The sequence below is a fragment of the Canis lupus genome, chromosome 6 (assembly GCF_011100685.1).
Source record: "Canis lupus familiaris isolate Mischka breed German Shepherd chromosome 6, alternate assembly UU_Cfam_GSD_1.0, whole genome shotgun sequence".
Taxonomy (NCBI): domain Eukaryota; kingdom Metazoa; phylum Chordata; class Mammalia; order Carnivora; family Canidae; genus Canis; species Canis lupus.
The window spans coordinates 48,840,824-48,860,475 of NC_049227.1; the positions used below are offsets into that span (position 1 = coordinate 48,840,824).

At 37.2% G+C, this 19,652-nt stretch overlaps 1 protein-coding gene across 3 annotated transcripts in view; it reads left to right on the forward strand.

Annotated features, from left to right (window-relative positions):
• OLFM3 (olfactomedin 3) overlaps window positions 1–19,652 on the forward strand; it is a 192,657-nt gene that overhangs the window by 141,394 nt on the left and 31,611 nt on the right. For 2 of the 3 annotated variants that reach the window (XM_038541187.1, XM_038541188.1), the window contains 2 exons: window positions 12,176–12,322; window positions 18,140–18,295. In XM_038541187.1, the coding sequence (XP_038397115.1) occupies window positions 12,176–12,322; window positions 18,140–18,295 (303 nt within the window). Of the gene's footprint in view, window positions 1–2,304; window positions 2,460–12,175; window positions 12,323–18,139; window positions 18,296–19,652 lie in introns of those variants that run through there. The other variant, XM_038541186.1, reaches the window with a different exon arrangement.

The following is a 19,652-nucleotide window of genomic DNA, read 5'->3' on the forward strand; positions in this document are numbered from 1 at the left end:
AGGGAGAGGGATAAGTAGACTCCACGCCCAGCACCCAGTCTGATGTGGGACTTGATCCCACCACCCCCTGAGATCATAACCTGGGTTGAAATTAAGAGTCAGACACTTAACTGACTGAGCCACCCAGGTGCCCCTCTTCCTTTTTTTTTTTTTAATTTGCAAATAAGAACACTGGTTCCCCTGACATGCAATCCTGTATTCTTCTAAAGATGCTATTATTTTGTTGACTGATAGTTCATTAATAACTATAATTACCATCTGCCATGTTGCATCTTAAATGATCTAACAACTGCATGTATATTAGTTTTCAATTCTGGAAATTAAGCTCTTGAAAAGGCACTACCCCTCCTAAATCAGGTAAAGTTCCAGGTGTATATTTCAAATAATTAGATTCGTAAATCCACTTTGCTTTTTGTTATTGCCACATTGTAATACTGATGTAAAATTTCAGTCCTTTCTATGAATACTCTTATTCAAGGCTAACTTTAATATATAAACTATTGTGCTTTCACCTTTATAGTCTCTCATGTATGATTTTTTGAAAGACACAAATAAGTATTATTTGGTTTTCTGGGCCTGTGGTTAAAAAAAAAAATAAGAGTCAACTAAAATCATCTGGTTGTATTTTGAAGGGAAAAAAGCCTAAGTTCCTAGGTAATAGAAGCAAGGAAGACTTGAGGAGTCTCTCAGTATTCATCTTAGTTTAAAGCTCTTTTTGAGAATAAAGGACATACATACTTCTATAAATATGTATCTCTTTCAATTTTATTAAAGACATTTCTTTTATTTCTCCTGCCAAAACTGTTTATGAAAAATATATATCTTGGGCTGAGAATTCCAGCTATAAACAATTCCAGAATTCTCCTAAGGAATCAAAATAGTATACTTCCTTCTTATAACAGGTTCCTTTTCATTTAATTTTCATTCAGGCACATTTCCCTTCATGTCTTCTCTCTACATTTTTATTTTAGGACATATATATTGTACAAAACAATGGCCTCTGATTTATTCCATTCGGGACCCGAGATTTGGATAGGGGCAATTTATAGTATTTGTAAGAAGAATATAATAATACTATCCACAAGCCCCAAATTCAATATACACCTTTGCCAATTCTAATAAACAGATCATTGTATTTTATTTACCTTACTTTTTAAAAGATTTTATTTATTTATCCATAAGAGACACAGAGAGAGGCAGAGACACAGGCAGAGAGAGAAGCAGGCTCCCTGTGGGGAGCCTGATGCTGGACTTGATCCCAGGATCCTGGGATCACACCCTGAGCCAAAGGCAGACGCTCAACCACTGAGCCACCCAGGTGTCCCCAGATCATTGAATTTTAAAGCTGGAAGAGGTCTTGGAGAACATGGAGTCCAAACCTGAAAAATGAAAACCAACGGATGTTAAGTCACTGACCAGTCACTCAACTGACCAGAGGAAAATAAGACTGGACCCTCAGGGTCCCTAAATCCAAGTATTGTGCTCGTTTTTAATAGTCACATGTTCTGTTATGACAGACAGGCAGCAGTCGTCTGTCATTCTTCTCCAGGTGAAAATAGAGTTAACTGAGTTCGTCCTTTGAACAACTAGGAAGCACTGATTCTTAAAAGCAAAACTGGAAACATATGAAATTTCCATAACAGAAGCTTTCCTCTAAAGCTGCCTTTTCTGTCTATTCACAAGTAAGTTGCCTAGGGTGATGTTCTCCACAGGCAGCAGCTATTAATCTTTGACTTTTTTCTTAGAGGCAACAATGCTAATTTTAGGTTACTGTTAAAAAAGTAAAAAATCTCTTCCTCTGAATATCTGATCATCCTGGAAATTGTTTGCAGACTTTGTTTTCATGCTCTGCCCAGAAGTACTCTGTGTAGGCTAGGAGAAATCCGTAGGTATGAAGTTTGATGCTTGAAATGTGCACTTTGGCAGACCTCCATCTAGAGGTGTATTTTTTATGAAGGATAAAGAGCAGCTGATTATACTCACAAAAACCCCAGAGGAGGTTAGACTGTTGATGGTGACTGAGTACAGTGGAAGAGCTCAGGGTCCCTCTCCCACCAACCGCTTGCTCTCATAAATACCAACCAAGCCCTATCAAGATTATTTCATTTGATGAACCAGCAAAGTGTCCGGAAAGGAAGGAAAAGGAAGAGCAAGGCACTCCCCACGAGGGTGGGGGAAAAGAGGTTCTGTGAGCTTTCCCCAGTGATTAGAGCCGGGAAAGTTGATCTCTTTTCATGCTGTGGATGTGGCTGCTGCAGTCACGCCTCCCGCTGCCAGCCCAGCACCAGGATCTTAATCAGTCACTATGAAAACTCATTAGCTTCACAGCAATGAGTCCTCCACTGCTGAAGCTTGGCGCTGTGCTTAGTACCATGGCAATGATCTCAAACTGGATGTCCCAAACTCTCCCATCCTTGGTAGGACTGAACACCACGAGGCTGTCGACGCCAGATACCTTAGTAAGTCACTCGGGTGGGTTTGACCATCTTGGGAAGTAAGGGCATTAAACCAGTGGGCTTGATTTTGTAAACTGCAAAGCTGAGATTTTGCTTCTCTATTTACAAGGCGGCTTCAGTGATACAATATTTATGTGCTAACTTTAGTTATGGATATTGCTTTGTGAAGACTTTAAAGTTACACCAAAAAAATAATAATAATAATAATAAATGGACAATTTGAGAAATTAGCTGTAAAAGGAAATACTAGACTCATTAAATTCTTAAGACTGATAAGCTTTAACTTGTTTGGAAGGATTCTTTAACAAATGTGTTTTGTTTTTTATTATTTTTCTACTTCTTCTAATGTCTGTAAAACTCCCATAATTTTTCCTACGGAGTATGCTATAGAGAATATTCTAGCTAATATAGCTTTACTATAGCAGGATCTTCCTTGGAATTCAGTTCTTAGGGACTATTTGCAATGCCTTCAGTCCGAGAAATCAACCTCTTTTAAATACAAATAAAAAAACCTCAGCAATTTAAAACCTGACAGAAAGACTTAAAGAGAGCTAAGAAACACAATATAAAATTTCCTTGATAAAATCATCTCCCTTTAATTGTTTATTTTTTTATAAAGACTCTCCTATCACAAGTCTTGCTCCTGTAGTTTTCACTCACTTAAAATTAATTTTAGTTTTAACCCTTCCCACATTATAATGAAGTCTTTTCTGATAGTCTGAACCATGGTTTAGTTAAAACCTGTCAAATAAAAATGAAAACTACTGATTTTTCAGACAGAAGTTACAAATTCAAACAGAAGGAATATCCTCAAAAAAAAAAAAATCATTTCTCTGCTATCAAATAAAGGATGCAGAAACAATTAGTATTTGGAGCTCTTTACCTGCCTATCGATTTTTATCACTGGATCATTCCATTGGATCAAAAAGTCAGATATTAAAAGAAAAATAATCTCCCATTTTTAAGACCTATTTGCAGTTATGACTAATAATTAATCTATCAATGTGTAATTAACTGAGTAAAGCCAAGACAAATTAATTACATAATTTACTAAATTCAGCCACTGCTTAGGGCATGAGTAGAGCATATGTGAGGCACACTTTGACCCACTTTTATGTTTACCTACCTCCGTTAAATCACTTAAGTCACTTCACTGTCTTTACTTTGAGATTTCCCTCCTTAGTACATGATGTATGTATGGCAGGAGGGATGTAAAAAAGATTTCTCCAGTTATAAAGAAAGCATGCTATGTCATCAATAAACAATTATAAAATCAAAGTATATTATTTAGTATATACTGAGCCAAATGCTCTCAATGTTCAAAAGCTTGATCTCAACAACTCAGTTATTGAATTAACCCTTTCAGAAAATGAATCTAAACTAAGAAATTCATGAATGAATTCTACTCCAAACTTGGTACCTTGGATCTGATATGTATAATTTTTGTGTGTATAGACATTGGTTTTCTTATTTTCTGTTGTTGATAGAAGAGAATCAAATGTCCAAAATTATGCATGATTCTTTTAGGACTTCTAGTTATCTTCTAAGGTTAAAGTAAATTCATTTTCTTTACTTCCTGATTTAATAATCTGTTGGTTGAAAAATAAAAAGCATTGCTCTGGTCTGTGAATGTTCTGATACAGCCGAATCCTCCTTTGGGTGACCAAAAAAAAAAAAAAAAAAAACAATCAGGAAAGTTTACACTATGGTATTCTTCACTGGAAGGGAGAAATCAACTTGCAAAAGTTTTTTTTTGTTTTTTGGGGTTTTTGTTTTTTCTGCTTTTTTTTTTAATGTTTCACAGAAGTGGCATACTTTACAGAGAAACAATGGCTATGACATTTCCCTATCTTAATTATTCAAGATAATTGCTCATACCTTTTGATTCCCATGGTGAAAAATAAATGAATCTGTATTTCCTAGATTAAGATCATAAAATGTTAATGCTGGAAAGGATTTCTGAAACCATACAGGCCAGTTATCTTCACACTATTTTTGGCAACAGTGCCTTTTTTTTCTCCCAAATTAAATTTTATGTAATATACGCTGAAAAAATATTTGTTGAGTGAAACTTGAAGTGGAAGTCCAATTTGTAAAACAGGTCATGGGTCAAATTATAAACAATGAGGGGAGGTATTTATTGAGCCTCCACCATCTGCTCCCTCTCCATACAATCAACCCCTTGCCCCAGACAAGATTCCTCCAGAGAAGCCTTAAAGCACTCAAGAGCTCAACTGGAAATATGAATGATCTAATCCAACCTCCTCCTGCTGCAAGTGGGAAGAATGACCCAAAATGTATAAGTGACTGAACAGATTTTGCCCAGCTGGTGAATGAGAGAGCCAAGAATGGAAGCAAGTCACCTGACCACAGTCCTGATCAGAGAAGTGGTCTCATCCTTCACTAGTCCTTACCTCTCCTGGCCCTGGAGCCACAGTAGGTTCTTTGTGCCCTGCTCAGGTGGCTTCCCATAACCCTGAACTCCACTTTCCTTAGATGGCAGGGTAACAGTGCCCTTCCTAGTAGATTTAGTTAGGATATCCTGTCCCTTTCAACTTTCCTGCTCTATGTTCTCACTTTAGACAGTATGTATGGGATGAGCCTGAAACTCAAAAATAAACAAACAAACAAACAAAAGAGTAGGTCTTCCTAACTCTGGGAAATGAACTAGAGGTGGTGGAAGGGGAGGTGGGCAGGGGGTGGGGGTGACTGGGTGATGGGCACTGAGGAGGACACTTGATGGGATGAGCACTGAGTGTTATTCTGTATGTTGGAAAATTGAGCACCAATAAAAAATAAATTTATAAAAAAGATAAAAAAAGAGTAGGTCTTAAAATTTGCTTTATGAATGTTTATGGGATATGCAGATGGCAAAAAGTTCAGATTTACATAAACACAAAATCTTTCTTTAGAAGGGTATTTTCAAGTGACCTAAAAAAATAGAATAAAAGTAAGAAAAAAAGGGCCTTAATGATTAAATGCAATTAAATCTGTTTGTAGCAAGTGTCTCTGAAATAGGCAGTGTACATTTGATTGTCTCAAAAGCTGAAAGAGGTTTTTAAATTTCTGGGATACTTTTGTTAGTAAATAGTAAAATACCGCTCCTTATTAGGGGAATATGCTCCCACTTGTTTTTGTTAGAATCTTCAAGCATTTCTTTATTCTCCTCTTTGGCTCTGGTTTCTTTCTTCTTTATTTTCTTTCTTTTTTCCTTCCAATCTATCACTGGGCCCATCAGCCTTTGGAGAAGCTGGTGTCCGCAGAGGTGAGGCCTTGGCTCTGAGGATGCTCAGGCTCCCTCTGACACTTCTCTCTGATGCAAAGTAACGGCCCTTTGGGGCTGAGCTTCTGAGAAATCCCCCATGCTGTGGACTCCACACCAGGAAGAACCTGGAAAAGAGCAATTAAACGAGCAGAGGACATCGGCAGATACCAGCTGTTCCCAGTCAGCCTGACTGCTGTGGTGGGAAGAGGCCTCAAAGGGAACCCGGGGGCATAAGTGATTTGTTTTGCTGCAGTTTCAAACATCTAGCTGACTTCTCATAAATAACTACTTCACTGAGTTAGTCACTTATAAGTTCTGTAAAATGAGTAGAATGCCCTGACACAAACTCTCCACACTTTCCAAATTTCTTCTTCTCGACTCACCAACTTTTTTCAATTTGCATGAAGACCTTGGACTTCTGTGTTATACAGACTGTTCTTCTTCCTCACATCCTTAGGCAATACCCCTTTTGTGAAAGGGCAACTAAACAAATTAAGGAGTGGAAGGTGGAGCAGAAAACAGAACTGCAAATCTTGAGGGCCACAGAGAAAGCAATAATTGCCTTTTTAGGGAAGAATAGTGACCTGGATACAAGGGTAGATGTATTCCTGCTCAAGTACCTCAGACGGAAGTAGGGCTGCAGACAGAAGTTCAGATGGAGCCTCTCAGCTTTCCACCAGCAGGAAGGGGCTGCCTAGGAAGCAGCAAAATTCTTATCATGCAGAGTTCGAGGATAAACCCAAGAACGGACAAAAGTGTGACTGAGGGGACAGAGACACAGGACCAGAGATGACCTCTGAGCCTTTTCCACCTCAGACTTTGTAATTTCCAGAACGTGAAGAGAGGTGTCCAACCAACCTAAATTTTATATCTTTGGGTTTTTTTGTCATTTGTTTTTTTGTTGTTGTTGTTGTCGTTTTGTTTTAATAGTTGTTTTTCTTAGAGCCTTGAGGTTTTCTTGAGTGAAGAACATGCATTTCTTATTTCAGTTCCAATGAGTCTCATAAGAAATAGGAAGAAAAGTGCTGTGCAGTGGCATCTTTATTAACACATCCTCCAGAACACAGCTTCATTCCGTGTGGTCTGTCAACATCTCTCCCATTCTTTTCCTCACATTTCTCCTCTCTTCACAACTAAAGCCATTAGCATGCTAAACCACATTTCACTCTCTGAGACCAAACCATCCTCAGACAAAAAAATTTATAAGGGGTTTCATCCTTTAGGCATCTCCACTCTAAATCAAATAGGGTCTAATAAATGGATTTTTTTCTGCTTTATTTTCCCTACCTTGCGTACCACTTCCAACAAGTAGATTCCTTATTCTTTTTTGCCTCCATCTGTGTATACTTTTTATGAAATGTGTAGAAACTCAAGATAAAATGTAAAACCTAGCAATGTTCAACTGACTAATTCAGTTCTCTTAATATCATCAGATTTCTGTCCTTCGCCTGCCCCTCCATGTGGGCCCTGATAAATGATTGCAGGGCCCACCACAGGAATATCCAGTTGCCTTGCTGAACCTGCATTGCTAACTACTCCTCCGGGGTGCCAATTGCTACTTATTTTCATACTGTTTAGATAATGCCCTCCACTTGCCTGGGTGTAGCTTCTCCAAAACAGATTTTTGGGCTATTGGTGAATGGACATAGACTTTCTGTCCACATTTATGTGCAGAGGATGAGAGTAAAGACTCTGAGCTGAAGAAAACTGGGTCTAAGTTCTGATAGATGACTTGAAAAAAAAAATTCCTCATGAGGAGTTGCAGTTTCCTCATAAGTAAGATAGTCTATGTCTAAGGAAGGGTAGTTGGTTTAAAAAAAGTGAGGATAATACAAAGGGGGGGATTTTATAAACAGAAAAACAAATGGAAATGCAAGATATTTTTATTTATTTTTACTTTTACCTCAGTCTTCAGGATCTCTCTTTTCTGGTACAAAGCCCCCGGAGTTTTGAGTGAATTCTCACACAGTAGCTTTATATTTATAAAGCATAGCTTGGTAATTCAATTATAAGGAAAGAATCCAGACTTGAAATCCAATTGTTAAAATTATCATTTTAATTCTCCTATTTAGAGCATTCTTAAATATTTCATGAGTTCTGCAATATTAAAAACTACTAAATAGTTCATTTAGTTCTTCTAATTAAAACAAAAGGTTCAAAGAGAACTGCATCAGTAACCACTATGATTAGGATGCTTTGGATAGTAATAAACCACATGCACCCTCCAGGTCCGAGTACTGGCCTTCACCGCAGTTCCGAAAATGCTTTCAGGGTTAGTGTTAGCATTTATAAAAGGGAATTTCAGATAACTGGTGGTGCAGTGTGGTGGCTAAACTTTCAGACTCTGACATCAAACTGACATCAAAGTGCAAATCCCAGCTCTGCTGATTACCCCCTGCATGTCCTTGAGCAAGTTCCTTCCTGTCTTTCCATCTCAATTCGCTCACCTATAAAATGGGTAGAATGGAATAACATAACCTTGTCCATAAGGTTAGTGTGATATTCAAAGGTAATAGTACATGAACAGCCAAGTTAGAGCTCCATAAATGTTTGCTATTACTATGAGTTTTACAGACACCTAAATAATTGTTCTTGAAAGTTAAAATGGCAAGTCTTTTTTCATTGGTATCCAAAAACTGCCTAAATATTTCCTTCCACCTGAGGTCTTAGATGGTTTTGTTCTGATCCTCCTTTCAATGCCAGTTATGGAAGCCTAAAAGAGAGCACTAGAGATGCTTCCTTTATTTATCAAGGACCCTGGCAAAGAAGTCTCTTTCAAAACCCACAGGACTGTCAGGCACTCATCTTTTATATTAGCTTTTTTCTCTTTTGAGTTACCTTTTTCTTGCCAAAGAGGTAACTTGTTATACTTGAGATCATTCAAACTAACTGTGTAGTAGATAAGGTCATGGCTCTTCCCAATGATTCTTACAAGAAGACAATTGGAAGTACAAACAAGGCTGGAGTCTACTTTTATTAAGCTGACACTTCAGGGAGAATGTTAAATGAACATCAAACCCTATTCACCTTTCCTGTTTCCCTCATTCCAGAAACCAAGTGACACCTTGCCCTGTCATGATAAGCTCCTCACTAGTTAGCCAAACACTGGCAAGTGAACACCAATATTAATGCTGCCAGGTTTAATAATCAGTGTTTGCGCTGCAGTTAAAGATATTTTAATATTATAATTGAGTGACCCCTGCTCCTTTATCCAAAAGCTAAATTTATCCTAGTGACAAGACTTAATTTTCTGACATACTTGAGATTTGTGTCCAATGTTAGGTGAGGTCTAACTGAAACTATAAGACCTATGTCTAGATATATTAACCCCATCCTGTTACTTAGCTTAAACCTTTAAATGTATCTCTGAAAACTGCTAAACCATTCCTATCACTACTCGGTAATCTCTACATTTTTTTCTTCCTTAATACAAAAAGGATACCACAATAGTCTTTAAGATGCTATCTGATTCTAATAATATATAATTCTAAGTACATCTATCCATCCTAACTAGATATTCAGGCATAAATGCCACAAGGAATGAGAGAATGAAAAAGAAAGAAATGATAATGAATCCAATGCTTCAGAAATAAAAGGCAGCATAGGATGTTTCCATGAATTATCTGAAAAGGAAGATTAAAAAGAGCTCTGGCACCACTTGGTTCTCATTATAGATCAAGGACAAGGACTGTGACATCTTCAAGAGTTTTCTGAGTTCATAACTTATAGCTTCTCTGATAGTTGCTCATGATTGCTGTTGCAATGCCTATCAGCACCCTGTAGCAATTACTGCTAGAGCCCTTGAAAAGAAAAAGAACTGTGTGCTGGCTGATGGTATGCAATGATCTGGGACCTGGGACACGATAAGTAGGAAATTGTATCTGTTCTGCTGTGAATTCCAGGGGCAGAAGTTCTCACAGACCGTAGCAGATCTGTGGAAAGAGAAGCCAGCCTGCTTTCATTCTTCGAAGAGTCCACTTTTAACCTGGCAAAACACTCCAGGTCTATAGGCAAACAGCTGATTCCAGTAACAACAGGCATTTTACAAGACAGTCCTCTCTGGCCTCCCTTCACCTCTTGGTTCCTAACCGCATCTCCATTCCCAACCCTCAGCCCTTCTCTCACTCTTCCTCAGCCTTGGCTTTCCAACCTCATTCATTAAATATTTTCTTTTCTCAACTAAATTCATCTCCCTCTTCTCCTGGTCATACAAGAAATACCTATCTTCTGAATCCCTGGAGACCAGAGAAGGACAGATAGAGAAAGGCTGATGAATTTCAGATCCTAGTCTTAGAAGCCAGAAAATAGCTACAAAGAGGACCGCTGATTTATCTGCTATTTCAACAGGAAAAACAAATTCAGATCAAATTGGATGGTTTGTCTATGTAACATCTGTTAGGTAGTTTTTTCAATATCCACGACTGACCTTTAAAAACAATTATCTGGCTCTTCAACATCATACTGATATGGCCTTAGCATTTTAATTAAATGCAGGACTCTAGTGGTGCACTGTCCAATAAGGAGGCCACAGGTAGGGGCACCCGGCTGGCTCAGTGATTGAGGGTCTGTCTTCAGCTCAGGTCATGATTCCAGAGTTCTGGGATCTAGTCCTGCATCAGGCTCCCCGCAGAGAGCCCACTTCTCGCTCTGCCTATGTCTCTGCCTCTCTCTGTGTCTCTCATGAATAAATAAATGAATAAAAGCTTAAAAAAAAAAAAGGAGCCCACATGTAGCTATTAAGCATTTGAAATGTGGCTAATCCAAATTGAGGTGAGTCATAAGTATAAAATGTACAATCCATTTCAAAGAGTGCAAAAAAAAGAGGAAAAAACAATGTAAAGTATTTCATGAATAATTTTTATATTGATTACATGATGGAATACTTTGAATATATGGAGTTAAATAAAATACATGAAGATTAATGTTATTTCTTTTTACCTTTTTAAGCCCATTAAAAAAGTTAAAATTATTATATTTCCATTTGACAGTACTGCTCTGGAGCATACTGCCTGGTTTCATACAAGCTCTACTATCCATGCTGAGTGTTCCCAAACAATTTCCTCTTCTGTGAAATGGAAATAATAATTCCTGCTTCTTAGGGTGCTTCTTTGTACTGCTGCATCATCAAAATCAATGCACATGAGCTGTCCCTTGGACCAGGGCCTGCCCTTGAATGGCAGCATTTTTCAGCCTAGCCGATCTCCAAAGAGAAGCTCAACTGAGAGTCGAGCCACTGATAATCTCAGCAGCTAGAGAAATGAATGAGTGCCTCTCTGGGCAGTACATCACGGCAACCGCAACGACTCCTGTTTGTACAACGGAGAGTATATGTTTAAAGCCCAGTTCTTTCTGAAAAGTAACTAGATAAAAAGTGAGCATACTTATCTTTGTACCTGATAGAATGTACTTGATATGACAGGAAATATCTAATATATCTAGTAGCTGGATATAAACTAAGTGTTGAAATAAGACATTTGAAAGGCAAATAGCAATACTAGACAATACACATTAAATGCTTGGTGAATAATACAGACAATCCTTCAAAATAGGTAGAAATTATAAGGGTTTAGTAATCTGAAGGTTTATAAGATGGATATACCAAGCAGGAGAAACAAAATGAGTAACATACACAGATATAAATCAAGGTGGCATGCTTTCAGGACACACACAGACCAGTATGATTGAAAAGAAGTTTCCTATAGGAAGATACAGGAGGAAAAACTAGAAATGAAAATAGGAGGACGACTTTAAACTGCCTCCTTCATAGATAGGAAAGCCACTTTAAGCTAGGGTTCTAGAGAGGTAGGGTGATAAGTGCACAGAAGTAATTTGAGAAGATGAATTTGGCCGACTATGTTAAAATACTCTCTTTAACCTCCCTAGGACTGTGCTTTCTTTGCAAAACCATGGTGATCTAATTATTTTTACCTATATTCTTATATGCTATTTTTCTAGCTTTATTCACAATTGATCCTTTAATGCACTGGAAGGTCCTTACCATAGGGCTTTGCATCAGAATATCACACATGAATAATAATCAGAAAAATATATATATACTACTACTACTACTACCAGTTACTGTTGGGAAAGACAAACTAACAGATCTTATGTAGAAAAACTGCTGTTATGTGATTCAGTGGTTATCAGACGCTTCTAAAGTTGCACTGAAATGTCCAGATATGACAAAAAGCATTAGGGAATTGCTATAGGGTCAATAAATGGTTAATAACATGAGAATAATATAGAAAAAATTCTCCTGGAGACTGATAAGGAGAGTGTAACTAAATGAAGCTATGCTGCCTATAGAAGTTGTTTAATCTCTATCTTCAGAGAATAAAAACACAAACTTTAATTATCAAAAAAAGATGCTTTGCTTAAAATGTTACAAACCTACATTCTCTTTACACTATAATAGACATCTGTGTTCTTATGTGTTTGCCATTGGTTTCCTCAGACTCAGATCAGTCCCAAAGAAGGGTGGCAAGTGTACAGTTCAGCACAGGATCCTGATGGACGATGCATATGCACAGTGGTTGCTCCAGAACAGAACCTGTGTTCCCGCGATGCCAAAAGCAGGCAGCTTCGCCAGCTTCTGGAAAAGGTAGGTACCCAGTTTTCTGCCCTCCTTCACCTTTTTTTAAATTTTTTATAATAAATTTATTTTTTATTGGTGTTCAATTTGCCAACATACAGAATAACACCCAGTGCTCATCCTGTCAAGTGCCCCCCTCAGTGCCCGTCACCCATTCACCCCCACCCCCGCCCTCCTCCCCTTACACCACCCCTAGTTCGTTTCCCAGAGTTAGGAGTCTTTATATTCTGTCTCCCTTTCTGATATTTCCTACCCATTTCTTCTCCCTTCCCTTCTATTCCCTTTCACTCTTATTTATATTCCCCAAATGAATGAGAACATATAATGTTTGTCCTTCTCCGATTGACCCATTTCACTCAGCATAATACCCTCCAGTTCCACCCACATTGAAGCAAATGGTGGGTAGACATGGCCAACACACACATGAGAAAACGCTCTGCATCACTTGCCATCAGGGAAATACAAATCAAAACCACAATGAGATACCACCTCACACCAGTGAGAATGGAGAAAATTAACAAGGCAGGAAATAACACATGTTGGAGAGTTTGTGGAGTAAGGGGAACCCTCTTGCACTGTTGGTGGGAATGTGAACTGGTGCAGCCATTCTGGAAAACTCTGTGGAGGTTCCTCAAAGAGTTAAAAATAGACCTGCCCTACGACCCAGCAATTGCACTGTTGGGGATTTACCCCAAAGATACAGATGCAATGAAATGCAGGGACACCTGCACCCCGATGTTTATAGCAGCAATGGCCACAATAGCCAAGCTGTGGAAGGAGCCTCGGTGTCCATCGAAAGATGAGTGGATAAAGAAGATGTGGTTTATGTATACAATGGAATATTCCTCAGCCATTAGAAATGACCTTTTTTAAAAAAAAAAAAAAAAAATCTACCATTCCTTGAAAGGGAAAATATGGGAGAGCAGGGAATGGTGAGGAAGGTCATTCCAATTTTTGTCCCCCCTTCTCAAGTAAACTTGTTTTCCCTTCCTGAAAAAGAATACCTCACGCTTCCTGTTCTACTGTTTTATTTATATTATTTTTTACTTTTCCCAATCTTACCTTCTTAAGACTGACTATCATACCTCTTAATATCCAGCTGGTCTCTCCTTAAGGAAAAAAAGAAAAAAGCAAGAAGCCCTATTCCCATGCCAGAAATTTATCCTCAACTCCCAAGATTACACTAGACTCTTTGAGCTCACACATTTGAATCCCATTAACAATCTTGCAAGGAAGTTAAAATAACAGAATGCAATATGCAAGCTATCTGAACAGATAATGAATAATTTCAAGTATTTATCATCATTCTCTAAGTCATTCCTTTGAACATTAAACTCTTCAGTTTCATTCAATAGCATTTTCTCCATATAATTTACTTAAGCCGGATCCATAACAATCAAACACAGAATGTCCTTGATTTATTCTTTTTTGCAGATAAAAGTCAGCTCATGAAAGGTTATTTATGTTTAGTTTGAGGAGGAAAAAAAAACAATGAATGGTTCTTTCAATTATTCTCATTCAGAATTTCACTGTGTTGGGCTCTGAATATAGTAGGACAGCTGGGTGGCCAGCCTGATGGAAGGATGGCAACATGTTGGAATTTTAAATACCTTTAGGGATAATAAGATAGATTAGGTAGTATGTGCTTTTAGGGGACACCATGCTCAACAATTCACTCTGTGCGTATCATTTTCATGATCATTCACACAATGATGGCAGTGAATAGGAACTTTTTACTGAAAATTAAGAGAAGCTAGAAAAATGAAAGCATCAAATTTGTAATACAGATGTGCCTACTTTATGTAACCTCAAGCCAGCAACAATAACTTCCACCGTCATATAATGTAAATAAATTTCCTCTGTGTACATTACTTAGAAGTCTATTGATGTGCTAAGATTTTAAGAAAGTTTTTTTTCTTGTTTTTATACAATGATTAGTCCTGTTTTTCCTCCCCCTCTCCTCAGAGATATCAATAATCTATTGGGTCTTTCTTTTAAAGTCTCTTTTTATAAGATCCCATCTTCTCTGCTCCTTCAATATCTGTCTCCCAGACAAGAGCAAATGTCATTTTCATTCAAGTTAATGACTCTAGCTAATGTGCCTCTCAGCTATTAGGAATCATGACATATGAACTGTGGTTTTTCTTGAGTATTGCTTACCAATCTTGATTTTCTTTATTTCTATGGGAAAAAATCCAAATACATGGTTTTAATATTATTTGGTTACCAGGGAAATTAATTACCTTGGTAATTTATCTTTTAAATCCAATTCTTCTTTTCTCTTAAATTGTATTTCTCCCTAAATTATAGACTCTCTGCTCCTATATTCTTTCCTGTACAAAAGCATCTTTTTTCTTTATCAATTTCAGTGAGAAACACATTCTTAGATACTATAACCTTATTTCTGCTACTGTTTCTCAGGATAGCATTACACATACACACCCCATATAGATTCAGATATTTCTTCGAAAACCAGTCCAAAAAATTCAAATAAAGTGTCAGGAAATAGATAATACCCTCTACAGGTCCAAAGTCAAACATATTCCAGAACTATGATAGAAACCAGGAATTAGTGTAGGATAAATAAGGCAAAAAAAAACACAATCCAGGGGGTTGGCTGAAAACAATCATTGAAATTTATAGACCATTCCATCTAATATGCAACATGTTTAATGTATTAAAGAAATTCCAGAAAATCACGCCTTAAAAAAAATCATCATATTTAAGTAACAAAAAACTCCACAAAATCTATTAACAAAACCTAGGTGTCTACAAGTTATGTTCATTAAATCTATTACTGGAGAGTATTATATGCCAAGAGAAATAGTAAATTATATGAACTGTAGGCTGCTTTTTTTTCCAAGTAGCCTACCCAATAACTATGAACTAGAGTGAAAATCTAAGTTAATTTGTATTTAAATTCAGAAAGACCTCAGACATTTATTTATGCAAGAACTAAAATAAATAATTTTTTAAATTATCAATGAAGGGAGAGAATAAACTTGCCAGACTATGTAGAGAGGGTCTAAACACAGGGACACATATGGAAAACCTGTAGAATATGAGTGATAAACAGACTAAAAGAGGAACCACAGCAGATGGATCTCCTTCCTACAAGTGTAACTGTCGGAAGCCAGTCTCAGGTATCATCAGGAAACTGGTGCTTAAGAAGTCTCTGTAACAGTGGGGAAACCAAACGTTCCTAGGTATAGCCAGCAAGAAAAGCAAAAGACAGTCCAGAGCCACATCCTTTCTGTCTAGACAGCTCCATCTCTATCCATTACCCAAATGTAGCTCTTCTACAATATATAGATGGTCACAATCAAGTCTTAGCAAAAACTCTCTCTGTGCATTTTCCTACAACACAAATACAGTTGAAAATTAACCTAATAGGGTTAATCAGAGACAACATAAAAGAGAAGCTATTTTTAACTGTATCCAGAATATCTCATTTGCCTATGTTTTCTAACTGTATGGACTCTGCCTAGGTACATGGAATTCCTAGGAAAATATTGGTCACGCCAATGATGGACATCTTCAAAGACAAATGCCATATTCAAATGTGTAGATAGTTTCTTTAATACAAATGGCTTTTCTTTATTCATGCTTAACCATAATAGAGCTGAAAATTATTTTGAGAGCATTAAATTTACCCAAGATGTAGTTACCATCTCCATCTTTCATTGTTGTCTCACTAATGTTGTGCCACACTAAAAATCCAAAAAAAAAAAAAAAAAAAAAGAAGCTATCTAAGTAAGAATGATAGTAAATTAAGAAATATTTGGGAGTGATGTAATGCTATAGTGTTACAGTGACAGAAGGAGGAACTTTCCTTAAAATATTAAAATACTAATTACCTATTACTATTATTGGAAGCCTAAGATAATTTTACCCAAGAGATATTCATTGAGCAATTATTCTATTCCTGATTCTGTATAAGGTCTTAGAAATAAAATATTTGGATAAGATGCAGCTTCAGATCTCACAGAGCTCACCAAGGGGCAGCCACTTGTATGCTCCTACCCAACACCCTCAATACACAATTAGTTTTAATATAAGCTAGACTATAATATTTCCTGAAAAGATAGCATTCATAAAAGGCAGGCCTATGGATGAAACAGCAGAAAAGGAAAAAAAAAAAACAGGAAAATATGACCTTATTTAATAAGTAGAAGTAGGCAAGCAAAGCAGCAGAATGCACTGCCTTTTTGGAATGTTCCAATTCTGAGGAATGTACCAACAATGGGCTCTTTATAGCTAGCTGGTCCACTGAGCAGTGTGACATACCTAATGACAGAAATTGAATAAATCACTCCTTCCTTATTTGTAACCCCCAATTGTTGCAATGAAGATAACTTTTTACTTATAAATAAATAATATGTTTATTTAAAAATAAATAGAATAATGCTAAAAAAAAAAATAGAATAATGCTTAAAATGTATGAAACAAAATAAAATTCACCTGAAATTCCACCATAATGTTTTTTGGTGATTTCATGTATTCATTTCATGGAAATAAAACATATAATTCTATGTAGATTTATATATATATATATATATATTCTATTTAGCAGAGATTCCTTTCTATAATATTCATTACTTCTCACCCACATCACCCCCTGTATCAAAAAACTAACAACCTAATATGTATTCTTCTAATCCATACATTCCTTTCTCCACCATGATTTTTTGTTCATATGCCCCATTTTTTATGCATATGTGAGAGACAGAGACACACATACGCACATAGAATTTGATTTAATATAAAAGATCAAATTATATAAAAGCTGTTACATTCACTCTTCTCACTTGCTTTTCTCACGGAAATTCCTCCATCTTGAGCAAAATTTAATAAACACAGGGATCCTAATAAAATGCAGATTCTGACTCAGTAGCTCTGGGGCAGGCCCCAAGAATCTGCATTTTAACAGGCTCCCCAGTGATGCCAAACTTGCTGCTCTGTAGACAATAGTTTGAGTACCACGGTATAGAAACCTAGCTTACCCTCTAAAATAGTGTATTGGTACTCCATTCCCCAATCACTTAATAGCTCTCCAACTATTAGACATTTTCACTTTGTTTTTAGGGTTTTGCTGCCACAAAAATTAGAGAGCCTTTCTTTCCTCATTTCTAGATTTTTTACAGGTCACCTGTTTCCTACTTCTACATAGCCTGGAGCCCAAGGAACCTAAGAAGTACCCTCAGCTTAATCTGTGTTTGCTATCTACCTACCAAACACTTGATACAGCTGCCATTTTCTAGGTCTCTTAAACACTATGCTCTTCATGTATGGGGGTGGCCCAGCATTGCCACGGTGCATCTTGGTCAATTCAATCTCACCCCTGGGAGAACTTAAGATGTTGAAGTAACTGTACTAGAATAATTCCATTCTAATTCTATTGGACATGTCACTACCATCCACAATTGTTAAACATCCCGATCTTGAAGAAATCAGAGTTAGTACTTATAGAAACAACTCATGTTAACATTTAATAGCTTGGGGCATCATAAGCTTACAAGGCCCTGGGATGAAATTTCTATTTTTAAAATTTACTTTTCTGATTTATTAAATTCTTATTCATATTTATTTATCCTTAATCCTAGAATGACAATTTTATTATTTCCTGCTTAGGTTTAAATTTCCCTTGCTAAATTTTTGGAATATTTATCAGGAAGAATTGTCCTCCTGAAAACGTATCGTGTGGGGATGCAAATATGGATTTGGCACTTCCAGTTCTTTATGTTACTGTCATTTTTGCTACTTCAGTATTGATTGAATATACCTGTAAATAGACAATAATGTAGAGCCAATATTCTTGTTTAACAGGTTCAGAACATGTCCCAGTCTATCGAAGTCTTAAACCTGAGAACTCAGAGAGATTTCCAATATGTTCTAAAAATGGAAACCCAAATGAAAGGGCTGAAGGCCAAGTTTCGGCAGATTGAAGATGATCGGAAGACACTAATGACCAAGCATTTTCAAGTAGGTTTGACTTCTGCAGTCTTGTCAATTCAAATCAGACACTGAGTGCAATGGACAGCCAGCATGGCAATCAGCTAGAAATAGCTGTGCGTTGGCCCACATGAGCAAGGTTAAAGACTCACTGGGGATGTCAATCATCTCTCCACTGGAACTGACCATTAGCTGGTAGGAATGCATAGAAGACTTGCTATAAAAAGAGCCTAATCCTCCTAGAGCTTGGTGGAGTTTCTCGATAGATTTACAGGCAATTCAATATCTAAGACAAGAGGAAATCTCAAGGAAGATTAATAATTAAACTTATCAATGCTTTTTCCTCATGACTTTATGCCCTGCTGATATGAGGAGGCATAGAGAGAATATTTAGTATTAAAAGAGGCAATAATACCATTAATAGTAGCATATAAAAAGAAAAGGAAGGCCATTTCATAACTCGATACAAAGTCTTTTCTCAGGCTTCAAGTCGTTTTTGGCAATTATCCAGAAACACTGAAAATGGAGAGAAATAGTGCTTTTAAGTATGCTATATGGACATTTAGCACCTATGTATGACAGTGCCGTATTTTTTAAAATCTATGATAATACCAGTTGAGCCTCTATTAAAAAGAAATAGCCTGCCTCCGAAGGGGTAGCACATAGTTTATAGAACACATTGTGGTTTTGTAAACAATAGTTCTTTTCTTCCTCCCTTCCCTAGTGAGATGCACTGCTGATGGTAAGGGAACCGGCCCAAATTTAAGCATCAGAAGTGCTTTTCACACATAATGGTGATGGGCACAGAGCTAGTCAGAGACATGTGACAGGAGGTCCACATAGCACACTTTGACGTGGCAGAAATATTCATGGTTTGTAATTTTCTTCAGTGGTGCTCAGGAGCCTAAGTAGGTATGTATAAGTTTTTACATTGAACCAGTTTTATTTTTGTTTATTTTTAAAGATTTTATTTATTTATTCATGAGAGACAGGGAGAGAGAGAGAGAGAGGCAGAGACACAGGCAGAGGGAGAAGCAGGCTCCATGCAGGGAGCCGGATGCGGGACTCAATCCCAAGACTCCGGGATCATGACCTGAGCCAAAGGCAGGCACCAATCCACTGAGCCACCCAGGGATCCCCAGAACCAGTTTTAAATTCAACCAGAGAGGTACAACAGAAGGAAAGGAGGGTAAGAGAGTGGATGATACTGACAAGAGATGAGGCTCAAGTGATGAATCATGATGTTGAGGTGAAGAGAAAAGTAAGCAAACCCAGGAGGTTAAGAAATTAGAATAAATTAGAGCAAGGCTTAGAAGATATCTTAAGAGTAAATATTATTGGGAATGAGAGAATGAGTGAACCGGATGAGTAGATAATTTATGGGGGG